At 34.8% G+C, this 16,074-nt stretch overlaps 3 protein-coding genes across 4 annotated transcripts in view; 1 reads left to right on the forward strand and 2 right to left on the reverse strand.

The window, feature by feature from the left end:
• The window catches only part of LOC116002537 (ABC transporter C family member 4-like), a 9,002-nt gene extending 8,568 nt beyond the window's left edge, over positions 1-434 (reverse strand). Inside the window, exon 1 of the mRNA XM_031242707.1 lies at positions 64-434. The gene's annotated coding sequence lies outside the window, so the exon portion shown is untranslated. The remainder of the gene's footprint in view (positions 1-63) is intronic.
• Positions 435-3,917: 3,483 nt separating this feature from the next.
• LOC116002216 lies at positions 3,918-11,155 on the reverse strand. 2 transcript variants are annotated; one of them, XM_031242290.1, is made up of 13 exons: positions 10,669-11,155; positions 10,262-10,445; positions 9,214-9,282; positions 9,030-9,128; positions 8,337-8,416; positions 7,405-8,239; positions 5,945-6,636; positions 5,530-5,614; positions 5,150-5,201; positions 5,018-5,067; positions 4,509-4,556; positions 4,227-4,411; positions 3,918-4,103 (listed from the first exon to the last, which is right to left on the reverse strand). In XM_031242290.1, the coding sequence occupies exons 1-12, from the start codon at positions 10,998-11,000 to the stop codon at positions 4,235-4,237; spliced, it is 2,703 nt and encodes a 900-aa protein (XP_031098150.1). In that variant the 5' UTR covers positions 11,001-11,155; the 3' UTR covers positions 3,918-4,103; positions 4,227-4,234. The 2 variants fall into 2 exon arrangements, with proteins under 2 accessions (XP_031098150.1, XP_031098149.1); XM_031242289.1 differs by having other exon boundaries at positions 3,918-4,411.
• A 3,024-nt stretch (positions 11,156-14,179) lies between these two features.
• On the forward strand, positions 14,180-16,033 carry LOC116002409. The gene is made up of 5 exons (XM_031242545.1): positions 14,180-14,524; positions 14,609-14,715; positions 14,955-15,102; positions 15,387-15,581; positions 15,658-16,033. Exons 1-5 carry the CDS (start codon positions 14,291-14,293, stop codon positions 15,886-15,888), a joined length of 915 nt encoding a protein of 304 aa, XP_031098405.1. The 5' UTR covers positions 14,180-14,290; the 3' UTR covers positions 15,889-16,033.
• Positions 16,034-16,074: the final 41 nt, after the last annotated feature.

Consider the following 16,074-nt stretch of genomic DNA (forward strand, 5'->3'; position numbering starts at 1 on the left):
AAAAAAAAAAAAAAAAAAAAAAAAGAAGTTAAAAGTGGATATATACAACTAAAAAAAAATTACCTGTCATGGAATCAGAAACTGGACCAGTGAAGTTGATTGAGCTGAGGGTTTGTCTACCAAGCAGCAAGACAAGCTAGAACATAAGAGGTTAAGTAAAACTACAAAGGGGTTTATCAAATGAGAGGCTTTAAAGTCTGCAAAATTGCAATGGAAGCACGAGGCTATATATGATTTCTGAGTTTTTAAAAGGCAGCAGCTGAGGGAGTAGTTGGGATCATTTCAGCTAAGAAATTGCAGGCAATTCAAGCAACCATTACTGTTTGGTGAAATGCCTATACTTAGATTTCGTCAAAATGGAAAAGATGGTGACAATATCAAGGGTCTCAGAATCTGAAATGAACAACTGAACTTACACGACTATTATATAAACGCAGGTACTAGTAGGCGAGGCACAAGTTCATGCAATCACTATTGTTGTACGGACATGAATATTTGATTCGAGTATGATGAGCAGTTATAGAATGGAAAAATTATAGAATTTCTCCCAAATGAAAAGAGAATCTCATATTTCTTACTCTCAACTTTTACTCTCTTACAAATCTTGACGTAGACATTTTTCCTGAGACTCACACGTGATAAAAATATACAATTATTGTTTTGAAATAAAAGTAAATGATTAGAATTTGGAGGTACATGTAATAAAACTCAGAGAAATATTACATCAACTCTAAATTCGTGGCAATGTGTCACACTTTGATTGATTCAAAGAATGTTACATTTTACTATTTCTTTCATTTTTTACCTAATGAAATTTAAATATGTGACACGTGTTATGTTTCATATCTCGGCATGTATAATTTTCAAAGAAAAAAATATTACTTGACAGTTATAATATGTCAAGTCAAATAAATTTTTTTTTTTTAATCTTTTAGTTACCACATACATATAAATTTGAAATTTCAATTTTAGTTTGTGTTACTCAAATATCTTTCACTTGGCTTTGAAAAAAAAATATATATCTTTTACTTGAATTATCACATTTTGCTAAATCAAACAATATTTTTACCACCAAAATATATGTGGTATTATTGTACTCTATAAATATTTATTACTTTGAAACCAATGAAATTTTTTGGAGAAATAACATTTTTGTCCTTAAATTATAAGAAATTATCACTTTCCATTTCTTTAATTATACTATTGTCACTTTCATTTATAAAATAAAATAAAATCTCTCAATGGTCTAAGAAATATATATATTTTTTATCATCTTTTAATAATAAGTAATACAAATTAATTTAATCTCACAAAATCAACTTGCGTACGGATTACGGAGGAGTTCTTCAAATGTGTTATTTTTATTTATTTATTATATTAGATCGTAAAATGGTGTCAGTTGCAATTTTTTTTTCTTTTAAACAAATACTCCGTATAATTTTTAGTTTCTTAAAAACATTTTTTTAATTGTTTCTCGTTCCCCAACTGTTTGTAAGTAAGTGCAAATCATGTGGGATTTCTTTTGTTTCCACATTTCTGCTGTGGAGTTGTTAATTCTTCTATTTGATTCGTGAAATAATTATTATTTTTTAAGTATTTCAGTTCCCAATATTGATGGTTAAGTATAATTCTTGAATTCAATTTTTTATAGCATTCTCTCGGTGAAATCCATCACACAAGAAAGCGTGGGTTTCCCGCGTCTCCCACAAAATTATTTATTAAGATTCAAAAGATTGAGAAATGTATATCATCTATAATAAATCTTATAATTTTACAATATTGTGATTTATAATACAGAATGTTTTGTAAATTATAATCTTCTCTTATCAGATACAATTTTACATAACTCAGGAATTTGTAACCAATGGCATTTAGTTTTTTTATAACTATTTTATTAATATTATTATTATTACATGGTATCAATTTAGATATTTAAAAAAGAATTAAAACTAATCATGAAATGAATATGTAGTATAATAAAAATGAGTATGTATATCAGTTGTCTACCTTACAATGTAGATCATGATCGACTATATAACGGTTGGCCATTTATGTTTACTCTCTCAAATACATATTCCATGATAACCAAATACCATGGCATTATTGTTTGAAATTTTCGACTTTTATTCTCATCAAAATATTATATCAGATGACAAAGTCTTTTTATTTTTATTTTTTACATGCAAGAAAATAAAAATTAAACCCAACCCATCTTATATAACATTTTACATTTATGGCATTGAATCATAAAATTATCGATAGAAATTATGATTTCTGTTCTAGTTAAAATACACAAAAATCCAATTAAACGTGCGACAAAAGACAAAAGTAGTATCGATCAAATCTAGGAAATGAAACAAAAAATTATATGCTCCGTATCTATATAAATGAAGATATCAGTGACAGAAGGAGTCTTCTAGCAGGATCCAAGATTAACGTACGTCGTAAACGTAAATGCAATTATAAAAGTAGCAACGTGATTAGGCAACTAAAATAAAATAGATAGCAATGTGATTTGCGTGCAAATTAATTAACTCACCCATCTCCAAACCCTAAAACCTAAATCGATATAATAGAAGATACCTAAATGGGTCTAGCTCACACTCAAATTTGTGCTGTGAAAATTGTATAACTTAAAAAAAAAAATGTCATTGAAAGGGTCTAGGAGGCGTTTGCTTTCAAGTGAACTGAAATTACCTTTTCGTTCTTGGAGCTAATAGTTAAACGACATTTGGTTTAAAAAAAACATCAAATTCTTAAGAATATGATTTTATACCATCAATCCATGTTCACATGAATGATTTCACAATAACTCAATTGGTATTTTCAATTTTAGTCATTGAACTTTAAAGCTATCAAATTTAGTTACTCCAAATTAAGTATTGAATCATTTTCAAATTTAATGCACCATTAGTTTTTCCTATGTGAATAATTAAACGTTAAAAGCAATTACACCAATGATTTTTTAAGAGTTTTTTGGTAAGGCCCTAGATTATGTGCAAAAAATGAGAGAGAAAATAGAGTTACTCTTATGCAAATGCATTTTTTCGTGAAGCTCACAATTTTTATTTTTTTTGAACTCACTCTTTGCGCGTCAGGCACACACCATATGAGACAATAGTTACTAATATTTTTAATAATATGAGACAAATGCATTTTTTTTGTTTAGTCCCTAACTTTTTATCGTTGCAATATATCTCATAACTCTTCAAAAAAGTTACTCCGTACAATTTTAATCTCAAGAGCAGCAAAACTATTAAAATATATTAAAATTTTACTTAGTACATGAATATTTTAAAAGTTCATTTTTATTATTTTTTATTTTTTATTTTTTCATTTTTGGTATTTTATGTACAAAATAAAAAATTAATAACCTTATTCTTTAGAAATTTTTTTCTTCAATTGCGGTACATATTCACTATCTTCCCTACACGAACTTATTAAAATCAAAGTTTTTTTTAAAAATTTTTTTTTTTTACAAATGGAATATCAATACTAAAGAATGTTATAATTAAAATAGAAATATTAAAAAGTACTAAAATACACATGTACTAAATAATATTTTAATAATTTTGTTGTTTAATGAGATTAAAACTATAACTTTAAAGAGTTAGGGGTGTATATTACAACCATAAAAAGTTAAGGACTAAAACAACTAACAAAGAACAATTGAGAAACTAAAAATGCATTTTTCCCTAATAATATTTATTATTGATAATCATGTTCACTGATGTGGTAATCAATTCTATTGTAAAACATATCACAATTTCAAACCTACTATCTTTACCAACACCATATATATTTAGAGGACCACGTTCATAGCATCTAAAGTCTAAACTAAAGGACAACATTTCAGAAAAACAACATATTGTTGCAAAACATGTATTCTAAGAATTCAAAGAAAAGTAGCTCAAACGTACACAGAACAGGTAATATTTTACTCAGAACTTATGCAGCAAGTATTCAATTTGACAAGGACTGTTTTAGCTTCCTTGCTACACAGGCAACATATAACTGGGATAACTATACACAACACTAGTACACTACAACAGTATCTGTTTAGCCACGAGAGTGTTAAGCCGGGAAAATAATGGCTTGAATACCTTGAAAATTTGACAGGCGTCAGTTTTGCAAAAGTATAATTAATTTAGCTGTAATTCCATCTGAACACATCAAAATCTTGAGAGTATGTTTTTAGTAAGTGTTTGGTATTGCGTGTTATTTACCTAGAGCATCAGATTAGCTGTACAACGGCAGCCACTCGTAGTGCCCCGTTTTGGAGAAGATCCGCGAGTTCGTCGAACAACAAGGCTGAACGCCAGCCCCATCCCTTGGGAGCTTTGGGGAGAAGAGTTCCCGTCTGTTTGAAGCTTCCAAATACCATCACTTCTCTCTTGGATGGACAAATCAACTGGGGCGTGAATGTATTTAAAAGCAGGCTGCACACTTAGTATTCTTGCACACAAATACTAAATATATGGAAAGAGAACATTGATATGGTGATTCACCTGATAGCGAGCAGTGACCTTTTCACGAGAGTCAACATACACGTGCACCTGGAATAGGAAAAAAGGGTATTGAAAGTGAGCCAAATCTAACACTTTCTGATAAAGGGGAGAAAAGAGATAAAGTGACTGCAAATTCGATTTTTTTTTTTTGGGGGGAGTGTAAACCATGAGGTGGTCTGGGTCTATCTCCGTCCGTCTTACGGTCCGGGTCCACCCGACTAATCCTCATTCGCTCCCGAGAGGTACGGGAGCTGACCCAAGGGAAATTATCACTTGTGGGAATTGAACCCAGGTTATCCCGAGGATCGTCCCCAAAAAGAAGCTCATTTGCCACTTGAGCTACCCCTTTGTTAATAAATGGAAAAAATCACTTAGGAGCAGCTTGATGGTAAAAGACTAAAATTCATGAATGGCTTTGATGAGGAATATTCGCCCTAAAATAGAAAGTAACTTCTCTTCAGAATTCATCAAGGTCCTTCCATGTTATACCCATGCAAGAAAAGGCTCACCTTTCTAGCTGGATCAGTTATTTCTGCCTTCCGTCGATGAAGAAAAAGCCCTGAGAAATAAATAATTCTTTTTAGAAAATGGCAAAATTGCTTTTCAATTTGCAGAATGAGTCAATGGTTCATAAAGATTACCAAGAGTCCGGCGTCCCTGTGGGTCTTCATCACTAAAGGCCTGGACACTGACCTATAAAATTCAACTCAAAATAAAACAACTACGAAATCAGCATATACAATAATGTGCATCCTAATAAAATCATCAGATGGATAAAGAGCGAAAGTTACTGGATAGTAATTGTCAAGTGTTGGAGGTTTGGAAGAATAGCTTGTATCTTCTTATACTATGAAGTGGAAGGAATACATGTATATATACAATCAGAACCAATAGTAACTATGGTAAGTATCCCTAAACTTAAGCCTAAAATCATGCTGTAATAAAGGCTAAATATATACATACTAAATATATATGAAAAAACTCTATCTTCCCTTATTCTTCTAACAGTAATCATATATACCTTCCACAAAGAACCAGCATAAAAAAACTCAGGTGAATGCTTGACTTGACCATCATTGAGCCTGAGCACATCTTGAAATTCAACCCTGTTCCACATTTGAAGACTGTCAGAAACTACTGAAAGAAACTTCAACCTCAAAAAGGATGAATACTGAGCTCCAGAGGATAAACATCCCAATTTCTTGCCATTTGATCTAGCAAGTCCTGAGATGCAAAATTTTGCTAACATTTACTAACACCAGTTTCACAACAGTGAAATCCATTCCATGTCATAAAAGACACAAAAATAAAATGTTTCACCTTCCAGGAAGTCTTGAACTGAGATCTTTTACTGTGTACTAAACATCAAAGTATCGCCATACATATAGCTATTCAGTTGCTTAGAAGTCAACAATATGCCAAAGAATATAACTTACCCAAACCGAAAAGGAGGAAAATGACTTAAGGGTGTCTTCATATCCAATGATATAGAACTATTGTCATTCTCCCACTCGATTCCAACAGTACGCCCAGAATCTAACATTTGTGAGGAAATACTACTACTAACATTAGGTACAGATATTGATGATCCTACCATCCTGCTCTGAAGATCCACATCATAACCCCTTTCTAACTGCTCCCCACAAATAGTAGCCATATTACTTCCCTCCTGGCTGAGACCAACCAAAGCTGTCAAGCCATCCCCAGCAAGGTCTGCATTGTGGTCCCCTCTATTTTCTGGGTCATCATTACCAACAGACTGCTGACAGTTACGATTACCCATCCCATATGGTACACGAGAGAAGACAAAACGTGTTGGGGGCCATGCAGCTGCAGGAACAAATGTATTCCCACGCCCAATTCCAGCCAACCCATCAATAGGCCCCCTAACATGAACACGTACGGGCCTAAAGAGACCATTTCCTTCACGATGGACAGAATCATTGACATACACATTACCAGCATTGGTAGGTGGATTGCCCTGATCATGCTCTGTCATGTAATATCCAGTAGCTGCAACATTGCGTGAATATCCAAAAGGCTGTCTACAGGCACATGCCATACTCACAAGACAGCAACTTTTGCATGTATCTGCACCAATTTCTTGCACTCGCTGGCTCAAGAGCATCTACAAGATATGTAAAAAGATCCATGTCACAAAGAAATCCATCAATAAAAGTTAAACAAGAAGAAAAAGAAAGACCACAGGGATATTGCAAACAATAGCTTTAGTTGGGTAAAAAATGCATCCAGATTTGTTGTGCTATTTGATGTACAGAAAAGTAGTTTCAAAGAATCAAAGATATAATAATGCTAGCTTTGTATCACTATTGCCGCAATACAGTACCATTTATTTTTCTTTTTCATCAACTGAAAAACTCCAGAGAAAAGTAATACTTTGAATGTTGAAAGACTTTAATGTTTTCAGGCATTTCCATACCAATGACCCTAAATATTGGAAACAAACACAAAGTATGTTAGTATTTTCTCTGTTTATTATTATTATTATTTTTATCTCCTTCGAGTTCTGTTCAGTGAAAATAATCTTAAATAACTTTTTTTTTAAAGAAGCTTCAAAATAGTTTGCATAAATGCACATGTTACTTTCAAAGACGTTAGAAAAGATAAGAAAATTATTCACTCTATAAGACAATTATCGAACCTCTCCAAACTATATGCTTCTGAGTATGCATTCAGAGAATGACCAAATGGAAATGAACACTTGCAAAGTATCTTGATTTTAGAATCTCTGGGAGATTTTTTTTTTTTTTTTTGTTAATTAAATTAAAGAGAGTGCACAGCTTGGACTTGCCAACATTCTCTCATGCATCATGCACAAAATCAAATAACAGTTCTAGACCTGCAACCAAGACAAAATTAAATAACAGATCTAGACCTGCAGCCAAGGCCCATCATTCACAGCTTTGCAAGGGAATCCCAATTCTTCCAGCTTCTTTCTCACAGTTAGAAGTGCCTCAAAAGACATGTTACAATACAATAGAGATCCTCCCTCAAAAATATTGACAAAGGCATCATAATCATCTCTGTTAATTCCGCAATGTCCATTTAAGCAAGTTTTCACCTCTCTTCGTCCCACGGTCCTACCACCCCAAGATAGGGAGGGCATGTTGCATCTTCCCCAATCACTGGGTATAAGCACATCACCAGATGCACTCATTGGTGCGCAGTTGCTTTGGTCTGCAGACAGCCAAGATGTATTGTTTAATTGATAGCATGGATCTTCTTCTGATGGCCCTTCCATAGACATACCATTGCTCCCTAGCCTACTTGCTCCACCACTTATTGGCATTTCAATAAAAGAACATGAGGATCCAACTTCACCAGTGTATAAAAATGAGTTACTTGATGAAGCTTGTCCTATGTTGCATCCATATCTAGATTCCAAGTTGGTTTGAATGCAAACCGCTTCTTGCAAAGGTTGTTTGTTATGTACCTCAGTGACAGAATCAACAACACAGTCTGCAAGCTCAACTAGAATATTATGAGCAGTATTATGACTTTCTTGTCCATCTTTTAAGCTTAGATTCCTCAATTCAGATTCCATCAGTTTATCAGTGCCGCCATCACGCAAGTTCTTAGCCTTCACTCTGGAAGCATCTGAATAAGTACTTGTTCCTGCATCAGTGCAAGAACTGCAACTTCCCCGCTCATGATGCACCGTGTTGCACATAGCACCTCTAGCAAGAAGACTATATAAAGCCAGTTCAAATCTACGAAGGCAGCAAAGCAGAAGGAAAATGCTTGTAAGATTCCTGAGCATGTCAAAAAAACAGCCCAGACACACAAAAAATTCATGTGTCTTCTCACCGTTTCTCTTCACTTGGTACCCACAATTCATCAGAGGTAAGCAGAGCATGCAATGTTTGAGATGAGAGCTTAGGAAGGACCTGATATTGATGGGATACAGAATCAACAATTAAACAAAAAAACCAGTTATAGCCCTAAGAACTAATATAAAAGAGTAGATATTTTCATAAGAGTCCAAAGTTGGATGAAACTTGGAGCCTTTTTCAAGAATAAGAGGGAACTATAAGATGGAAATGACTCTATAACAGCAGTAACAGCAGGCACTAACCATTTAGAGTTCTTTGTCCAACAAGTAAAAGTGTCAAGCAAAGTAACTACTTTTTATAAATAATTTTTTAAAAAATAAAAATTAAAAGAAGAAGAACCTAAAGGCATTGGAAGAGGAGAATCAACAACAAATTTCCTTATCAAACAAGCCTAAATAGAACCACAGACATTCATCAATCCTGTCATTCATCATAATGCAAGGTATCTCCTATCACTTTTTGAAAAAAGGTTTTACTCCAAAAGCTCTAATGAAAAGCAGCAGCTTGTTGCTCAAACTTGTCAGAGAGAAACAAAGTTGATGCTGGCATGTCTAGATACATTTATATACATTCAAAGAAGTGCTGATAATCATCATCCTTAGGAGGAGAAGAAAATATCCCGTATTTAAACTAAAACCCAAGTTGAATGTTGTACAATATAACTTGCCTCTTTCAACTCCATGGCACCACTTTGACAAAGATATCCCCAACAAGCATTTCTAACTCGCTCTCCATGTATTCCATAATCTTGGCTCTCTGCAAACACCTATAACATAGTATTACGTGGTTAATTATAGAAATAGAAATTAAAAGCTGATAAACCAATAATCAGTCTTAAATGCAGTTTGAACCTGGTATGTTAAGAAGTTTGATGTCCATAGCTCTGAAATGATGAAGTCCGTGCATATTGCACATAAATCCTGCATGCAAAATGAGACCATCAACTAAATAAAGGATAATGTTTCAGGTTCACCAGAAACTCTTGAGAATACTAGAATATTGGAATCAATGTCAATTACACCAGTAGCATCTCAACCTTCATTATTCTTCCTGTACTAAACTTTCCATTTTAACAAGTTGGAAATCAGCATGGAAAGACTTAATCGTTGAAATTTGAAAATACAAGATATGAGTATATGACTGAAAAAACAGACCAAAAAACTAATATCAAACTAAAATGATAGGTATAAAGCTTGTAGTTAACAAAAACTCTTGAAGATAGATATCCTTATTCCTTAGTGCTGTTTGCAATCAGGCTATTGGCTCCAATCACTTTGTTTATGTTGAATAATAGGAAACCCTAGTCTTATTTCTAGTAGGTGTGGGCTTAGTTTCCTATTCGTAGTAGAGGTGACTTAGCCCAATGTTCCTATAAATATAGGGCCTCTATATAGTTCAATACACAAAAACATAGAGAGACAATCTATGGTAACCTATTAGTATTAATTCAATCATATATTCTCTCTACCCTCGCTTTGGTTTCTCACATAATTTGCTCCCGCTAACCGGCAGGTGGTGGCCTATTTGACAAGCGTAAGGCATTTCAATCCCTCAATTTCAACATGGTATCACAGCCTAGTGTCCTAGGCTGTCTTTTCAAATTACCAAGGCAGATGATGGACTCTTTTATTGGGTAAGAGAACAGTTCAACAAACTTATTCACTTACCAACATACCATAAAATCCAACAAAGTTCTGTAGGAATTGAATTCATCAAACTCTGATATGCAGAATTCCTCCATCTTAAACTTCCTTATTCTATTAATAAATTTCCTTTTTACCAAAATATCTATGTTTCTGCTCCAAGATTAAACGCTAGTTTCAGGCATATACAACAATTAGGCTTTAATATGAATGCAGCAACAACTATGTAAAATTCTTTGAGGTTTGGATTGTATGCCTGAAGGTCAAGAAAGGATGCAGCGGCAAGAACTCGAAATGCATTATTATCACTGAGCTTGGGGTGGTGTCCATAAAGATAAGCAAGAGCTAGTTCAATAGCCTCCCCATTGACATTATTATCATCCACATTCAAGGTCAAAACCGGAGCACTTGCTTCTTTCCAAGGTCCCTGCAACATGTTCCTGCACAACAAATCATGACACCAAAAATTAAAATAATCACGAACACAAAAACACAGACACATATCACAACAAAATAATAATACTAATAATAATAACAACAGCAACAACTTTGAATGAATTAATTAACCACGGAAACATACGCACACGGCACAACACGAAACGGGCACATAATTCTGCTTAGGCTGGTGAGGATAGTGGTTTAAAATGATAGACGGTCTGATACCTGAAGTAAGAGCTTCGGGAGAGGATAAGGCGGTGGAGGTGGTAGGTGGAACCCATGGCTTGAACGACAATATCGGAGAAGGAGCCATTGTTGAAGCCCTCCAATTGGATGTGATCGCAGAGGGAAGTGAGGTTGCAATCCAGTGCGCGTAGCTCACTGCTGCTACGGTCGTTATCGGAGATTTGAAGCTGAGATTGCGACAGCTGAGGTGGTTGCCTCGTCGCCGTCATTTCCATCGGGCTCGGACCTCCCCCTCCGCCACCGTACGCCCTGTGATGATGGTGATGATGATGATGATGATGCTGCCTATTTGCATAGGGTTTTGGTTCCATTCGTGTGTAGTTAGTGTTGTATAGATTCTCCAATTAGACGTATTGAAGGCGGATCCACGCCATTTTTCGAAGCTTTGGGGAATTGATTAATGGAAATGGGATGAAAGTTGAAACAGTGATGAAGGGAGTGGGGAGTGGAGTAGTATTTGAGAACTTTTATGTGGTTACTTTGTAATTAAGAAATTAAAAGGCACTCCCCACTCTAATACTCCATCAATCTTATTCTAAGTTTCCTAATTAGGAAAACAAAAAACAATTTTTTTCTTTTGAAAAAAAAAACATTTTTTATCAAAAAAAAAAAAGGAAAACAAAAACATTTTTGGTATTCCTTGGTGATGGTTTTTTTTATCCCTATTTTTTAAATGATATTTTTGGTGTTTTTAGGGATGTAGCACTTTGTATAAAGCAACATGAATAAGTACAGAGATTTCTGATAGAGCGATAAACTAGTGAAAGGTTTAGTAAATCGTTGGGTTTGCAACGAGGTAAAAAGGGGTAATCAAGGTGCGTGCCCAAATAGCGATATGCCAGGGTATGTGGTCGAGCAAGTGTACGTTATACCTTATGCCACGTGAGCAAGGAAATGCACATGAGCAATTGAGTGTCACACTCAACGCAAGTGTGAACACAATAAACGATAGGAACAAACTTTAGAGTCACACGTGACTAAAGTAAAGGCAGGTATGAAGGGGTGACATGTGCAAGTTGATGGATAAGATAATGTGGCAACCTGTCGAGGCATAAATATTAATAAAGTTATATCAAGTAGTTTGCTAGTATAAGGCTGACAACATGGTCGTTACATAAGTACATTAAGTGTGCCATGTAGTGGGAGAATGTGCTCCCGTGTTGTTGAAATAAGGGGTGTGGTTATTTATTATTTTTTTTTTTTTTGGAAACATGGGATGTGGTTAACTTTATAAATTTCATAAATGTCGAGCTTGCGGAGATTTTTTGGAGCTAATACATATATTTTTTTTTCAAGTAGTAGTATAAAGACCATTGTAACACAACAATTCATTTATTGATCAATCTAAATACCAACACAAAACTAGAGTTGTCAAAACAGGCTTAGCCTGGTGGGCTAGCTTGACAATAATATATAATACTTATTATTATTATTATTATTATTATTATTATTATTATGTTATATCAATATCAATATATTTTTATTTCACATATGATGTGACTAGTTAAGGTAACGACATCATCGATTTTTGGGAGTTTTTTCATAATAAAAAATTTGAAATGAGGTTTTTAACTACTCCGGAGAAAATTTGTTGGAAGTTTTTATTCATGCAAAATCAAATTTTTTGTGGAGTCCATTGAAGGGAGAAAAGAGAGAAAGCACCAATGTAATTCTTGCATGTGGGAAATTGTTACCTCTAGCTAGGCACGTAAAGAACTATTATTATTGTTGTTGTTGTTGTTGTTGTTGTTATTATTATTATTATATTTTATTTTTACTTTTTTTTGTCAGAATTCTTTTTCTCTTTTTTTTTTTTCCATCATTTTCGCTATTCTCTCTTCCCCCTCTTTTCTACATGAACTTGAAAAAATCAACAAAAATTTACACACTAATGAAGTTGCTCTTAATGAATAATAATAATAATAAAATGATTCAATTGTATCTTTTTGGTAAGATTGAAGGTTTAGAGTATTAGAGCACACTTATCTTGTATCGTTTTTAAGGGTTTTTTTTTTTTTTTTAATGACAAGGGAAATTCATAATCATTAAGTAACCAAAAAGTCAAATTTAAAGTATTACTCCGTATAATTATCAAGCCAACAATGTGACCAACTTATCTAAGGTTTCTCCATACACCTTATTTTTATAGGCAAAAACTTGTGCGGGATTGTCTCACCGTGATACTAGTCGGTCGGGTCAAGATGCAAGTGTAAGACTTATATGCACAAATGTCATACTTATATGCTCAAATGTAATACTAATCAAGAATTAAAAAATTTTGTTAGAGTAAATGTAATACTACCTTCGTCCCATTTTGTTTGTCTGATTCGGTTAACGAGGCTTGACTGAAGTTATTTTTAATTCAATTTTTCATAATATTAAATTTAGTATTAGTATATAAAATTTATTTATTTAGAAACTACATTACAAGTACTATTAAACACAAAAAATCAAATTTAAAAATAATTAAAAATTACTAAAGAAAATAAGCAATAAAGAAAGAGTTGTTTTGACCAATGAATAGTAAACATGACAGGTAAAATGGGACAGAGGGAGTACTTTTAATGGAAAATACAATACTTTTACATTTCGATTTAAAAGTATTACATTTGATAGAGTAAATACGCGAATACAGTCGAAAATACTCTTTATTAATGAATGGGTCGGGTACAAGGTTGCTATACCCTAAGGGAGTCCTGTCAACGTAACAGTGTGTTAGAGGTTCCCGAGCTCCTTGACTATTATATAGAAAACAACCAAAAGTCCTCTTACAACATTAAATGCGGTACAAATAGGCTGTCAGGGGACAAGTACCGGGCTATTAGCATGGCGGCCGCGTGGCAGGCATGCACAGGCCGCGTAACCGAGAGCTAGGTGTCCAACCTCAAAGGGTTTAAACTTCGAGGAATATGCCCAAGTACTGCGATCAACCCAGTCATTCCGAGCTCTTAAGGTCGAGACTTAGATTGTCTTCGGACTAGTGCCTGTGGATCGGGAAGGCCAGATGGACCGGTAACAGGTGCAGACCAATTGGTTAAAATAGACCGGTGGTAGAGTACGGTAGGTCGAGAAATAATCCCTATCAATATTTTTCATCAAAAATATTATATTTTCCCTTATAAGTAAGGACACTTGTCAACATTACTTATTATGGAAAATGTAATACTTTTTTACTAATAAGTGACAAAAATTGTATTCCTGATTAGTATTATATTTGAGCATATAAGTATGACATTTGCATGTTGCTTCGACTCAACCTGATCCGTCCCGTATCACAAATAAAGATTCGTGAGACGGTTTTACACAATTGTGACCCATTTTTATAATATATAGTATTCCTTAATAAAGAGATCAAAGAAATGTGACCGTTAGGTAAAAGGTTTCATGACTTTATCCCTTTACGGCTTTATCTCCCCTTCCTTCTTTTCCTCAAAATTCAAATTCAAAAGTGACCGTTATCCCTGCACTATTGACTTTCCAATTCCATTCCAGCCAAAGGACAGACACTACAAAGTTACCATCTCCCCCATAGATTCTCACACTCTTGAACTCATCATCTCTCTTCTTTCTCTTCCAAAACAAACAACACCTCGCAATCCAAATGGCTTTGAGACCTCTGGATAATGCTCTCCCAGTGATTTCAGAAAGGCCCAAAAAGCTAGCCAAAATCGCAGCCCCGACCAAGAACCCAAATCAGAAACAGCCTGATTTGCTGGGTGTGAAGAATGATGAAAACATGGCTCCTGTTCCGCAGCCCTCCGCCGGAGATGCCGCCATCGATTATATCCTTTCTGAGAATCTCGAAGCTGTGGCTGACCCAGATGCCAAAATCCAAGTTAGACTCTAGTCCTTCTAATGCCCAATCATTGTTTTTTTCTTGAATCTACTTATGCAGATTTTTGTATGTGTCAAATCTCAGGATCTCGTTGGAGGGTTAGAATCGAAGGACTGGTTGAAGGTTTGTGAATCACTGAATGATGTTAGGCGCTTTGCACTCTTTCATCCTACCCTATTGGAGCCGATCCTGTGAGAATTCTGTGTCTCCCTTTTCATTTCTTTCTTAAATTTCTGTAATGAATATTGTTATAATTATAATTTAAGGTTGGGCTAGCGTCACTCAATCTCTTTATACCATGTAATAAATGGTCAAATCACGCTAAAAGAGTGAATCCAACCAATTAGTTAGTATAATTCATGGCCTTATAATACTCTTAATATGATGAACTATAGGACAGGTTATTTACCTTAGATATTCAAACATGCAGGGATAAGGTAATCTTGATTTTGGTGAAGGCAATGAAGAATCCCAGAAGTGCTCTTTGCAAGACCTCCATCATGGCTTCATCTGATATCTTCAAGGCATTTGGTGATAAGTTGTTTGAGCCTGCAACATCTGATGCATTTGACCATGTGGTACATGTCACCTATCTGCTTGATTATATCTCATGATGCAGCTGAGTGTTATTTTTTTTGGGTGAATGAGGAAAACCCACAGTCACTACTTGATGCCTTGTGGTCGGTCATAACCGGAAAAGGATCACAAGGAGATAAACCAGCCTAGATTGTTACCTATAGCTGATCGGCTCAAACTAGGAAGGCCAATAGGTCACTCCTGTTGGGAGTTGAACTTGTCTGCGGAGTGTTATTTGATGATCTTGTTTATTGAAAATGGGATTTTTTTTGGATGTTTGTTGCAGCTTTTGCAGCTACTGCTGAAAGCCTCTCAAGACAAGAAATTTGTGTGTGAAGAAGCAGACAGGACACTCAAGGCAATGGTGGAGTGCATGACTCCTCTCCCTCTGCTCCAAAAGCTCCAAGCTTATGTGAAGCATTCCAACCTCAGAGTCAGGGCCAAAGCTGCAATCTCAATCTCAGAATGTTTCTCCAAGATGGTATCCACTCCCTGTCTATTTATGCTTGAATTTGCTTTTATTTCTTGAAAGATTACTGAATCCTATGTATGTATAGGAGCTGGAAGGAATGAAGGAATTCGGGTTGGTTCTGTTGATCCAAACTGCAGTGAATCTGCTTAACGACAGGCTTCCAGAGGCACGAGAAGCAGCACGAAGCATTGTTGTTTCGTTGTATGAAGCACTAACAGCAAATGAAGAGCAGAAACAGGAGGCATGGCAAAGCTTTTGCCAGTCTAATCTGCCAGCAATTCATGCGCAATCCTTGATGAAACTGGTTTCTTCCTAGTGAAACTAGCAGCAGTATTTGTTATATTTGATGGGCAGTGTTTAAGGCATCTTATAGGGAATCAGTTTGTAGTGGTGAAATCTCTATTCCTGATACATTATTGTAGTGTATGGTTTGGCTATGAAATAATTAATTTTTTTTTAAAGAATTTTCTGTCAAATAATTGCATCAGTTTTTGGCCAATAA

This window comes from Ipomoea triloba, chromosome 13 (genome assembly GCF_003576645.1).
Source record: "Ipomoea triloba cultivar NCNSP0323 chromosome 13, ASM357664v1".
Lineage (NCBI taxonomy): Eukaryota > Viridiplantae > Streptophyta > Magnoliopsida > Solanales > Convolvulaceae > Ipomoea > Ipomoea triloba.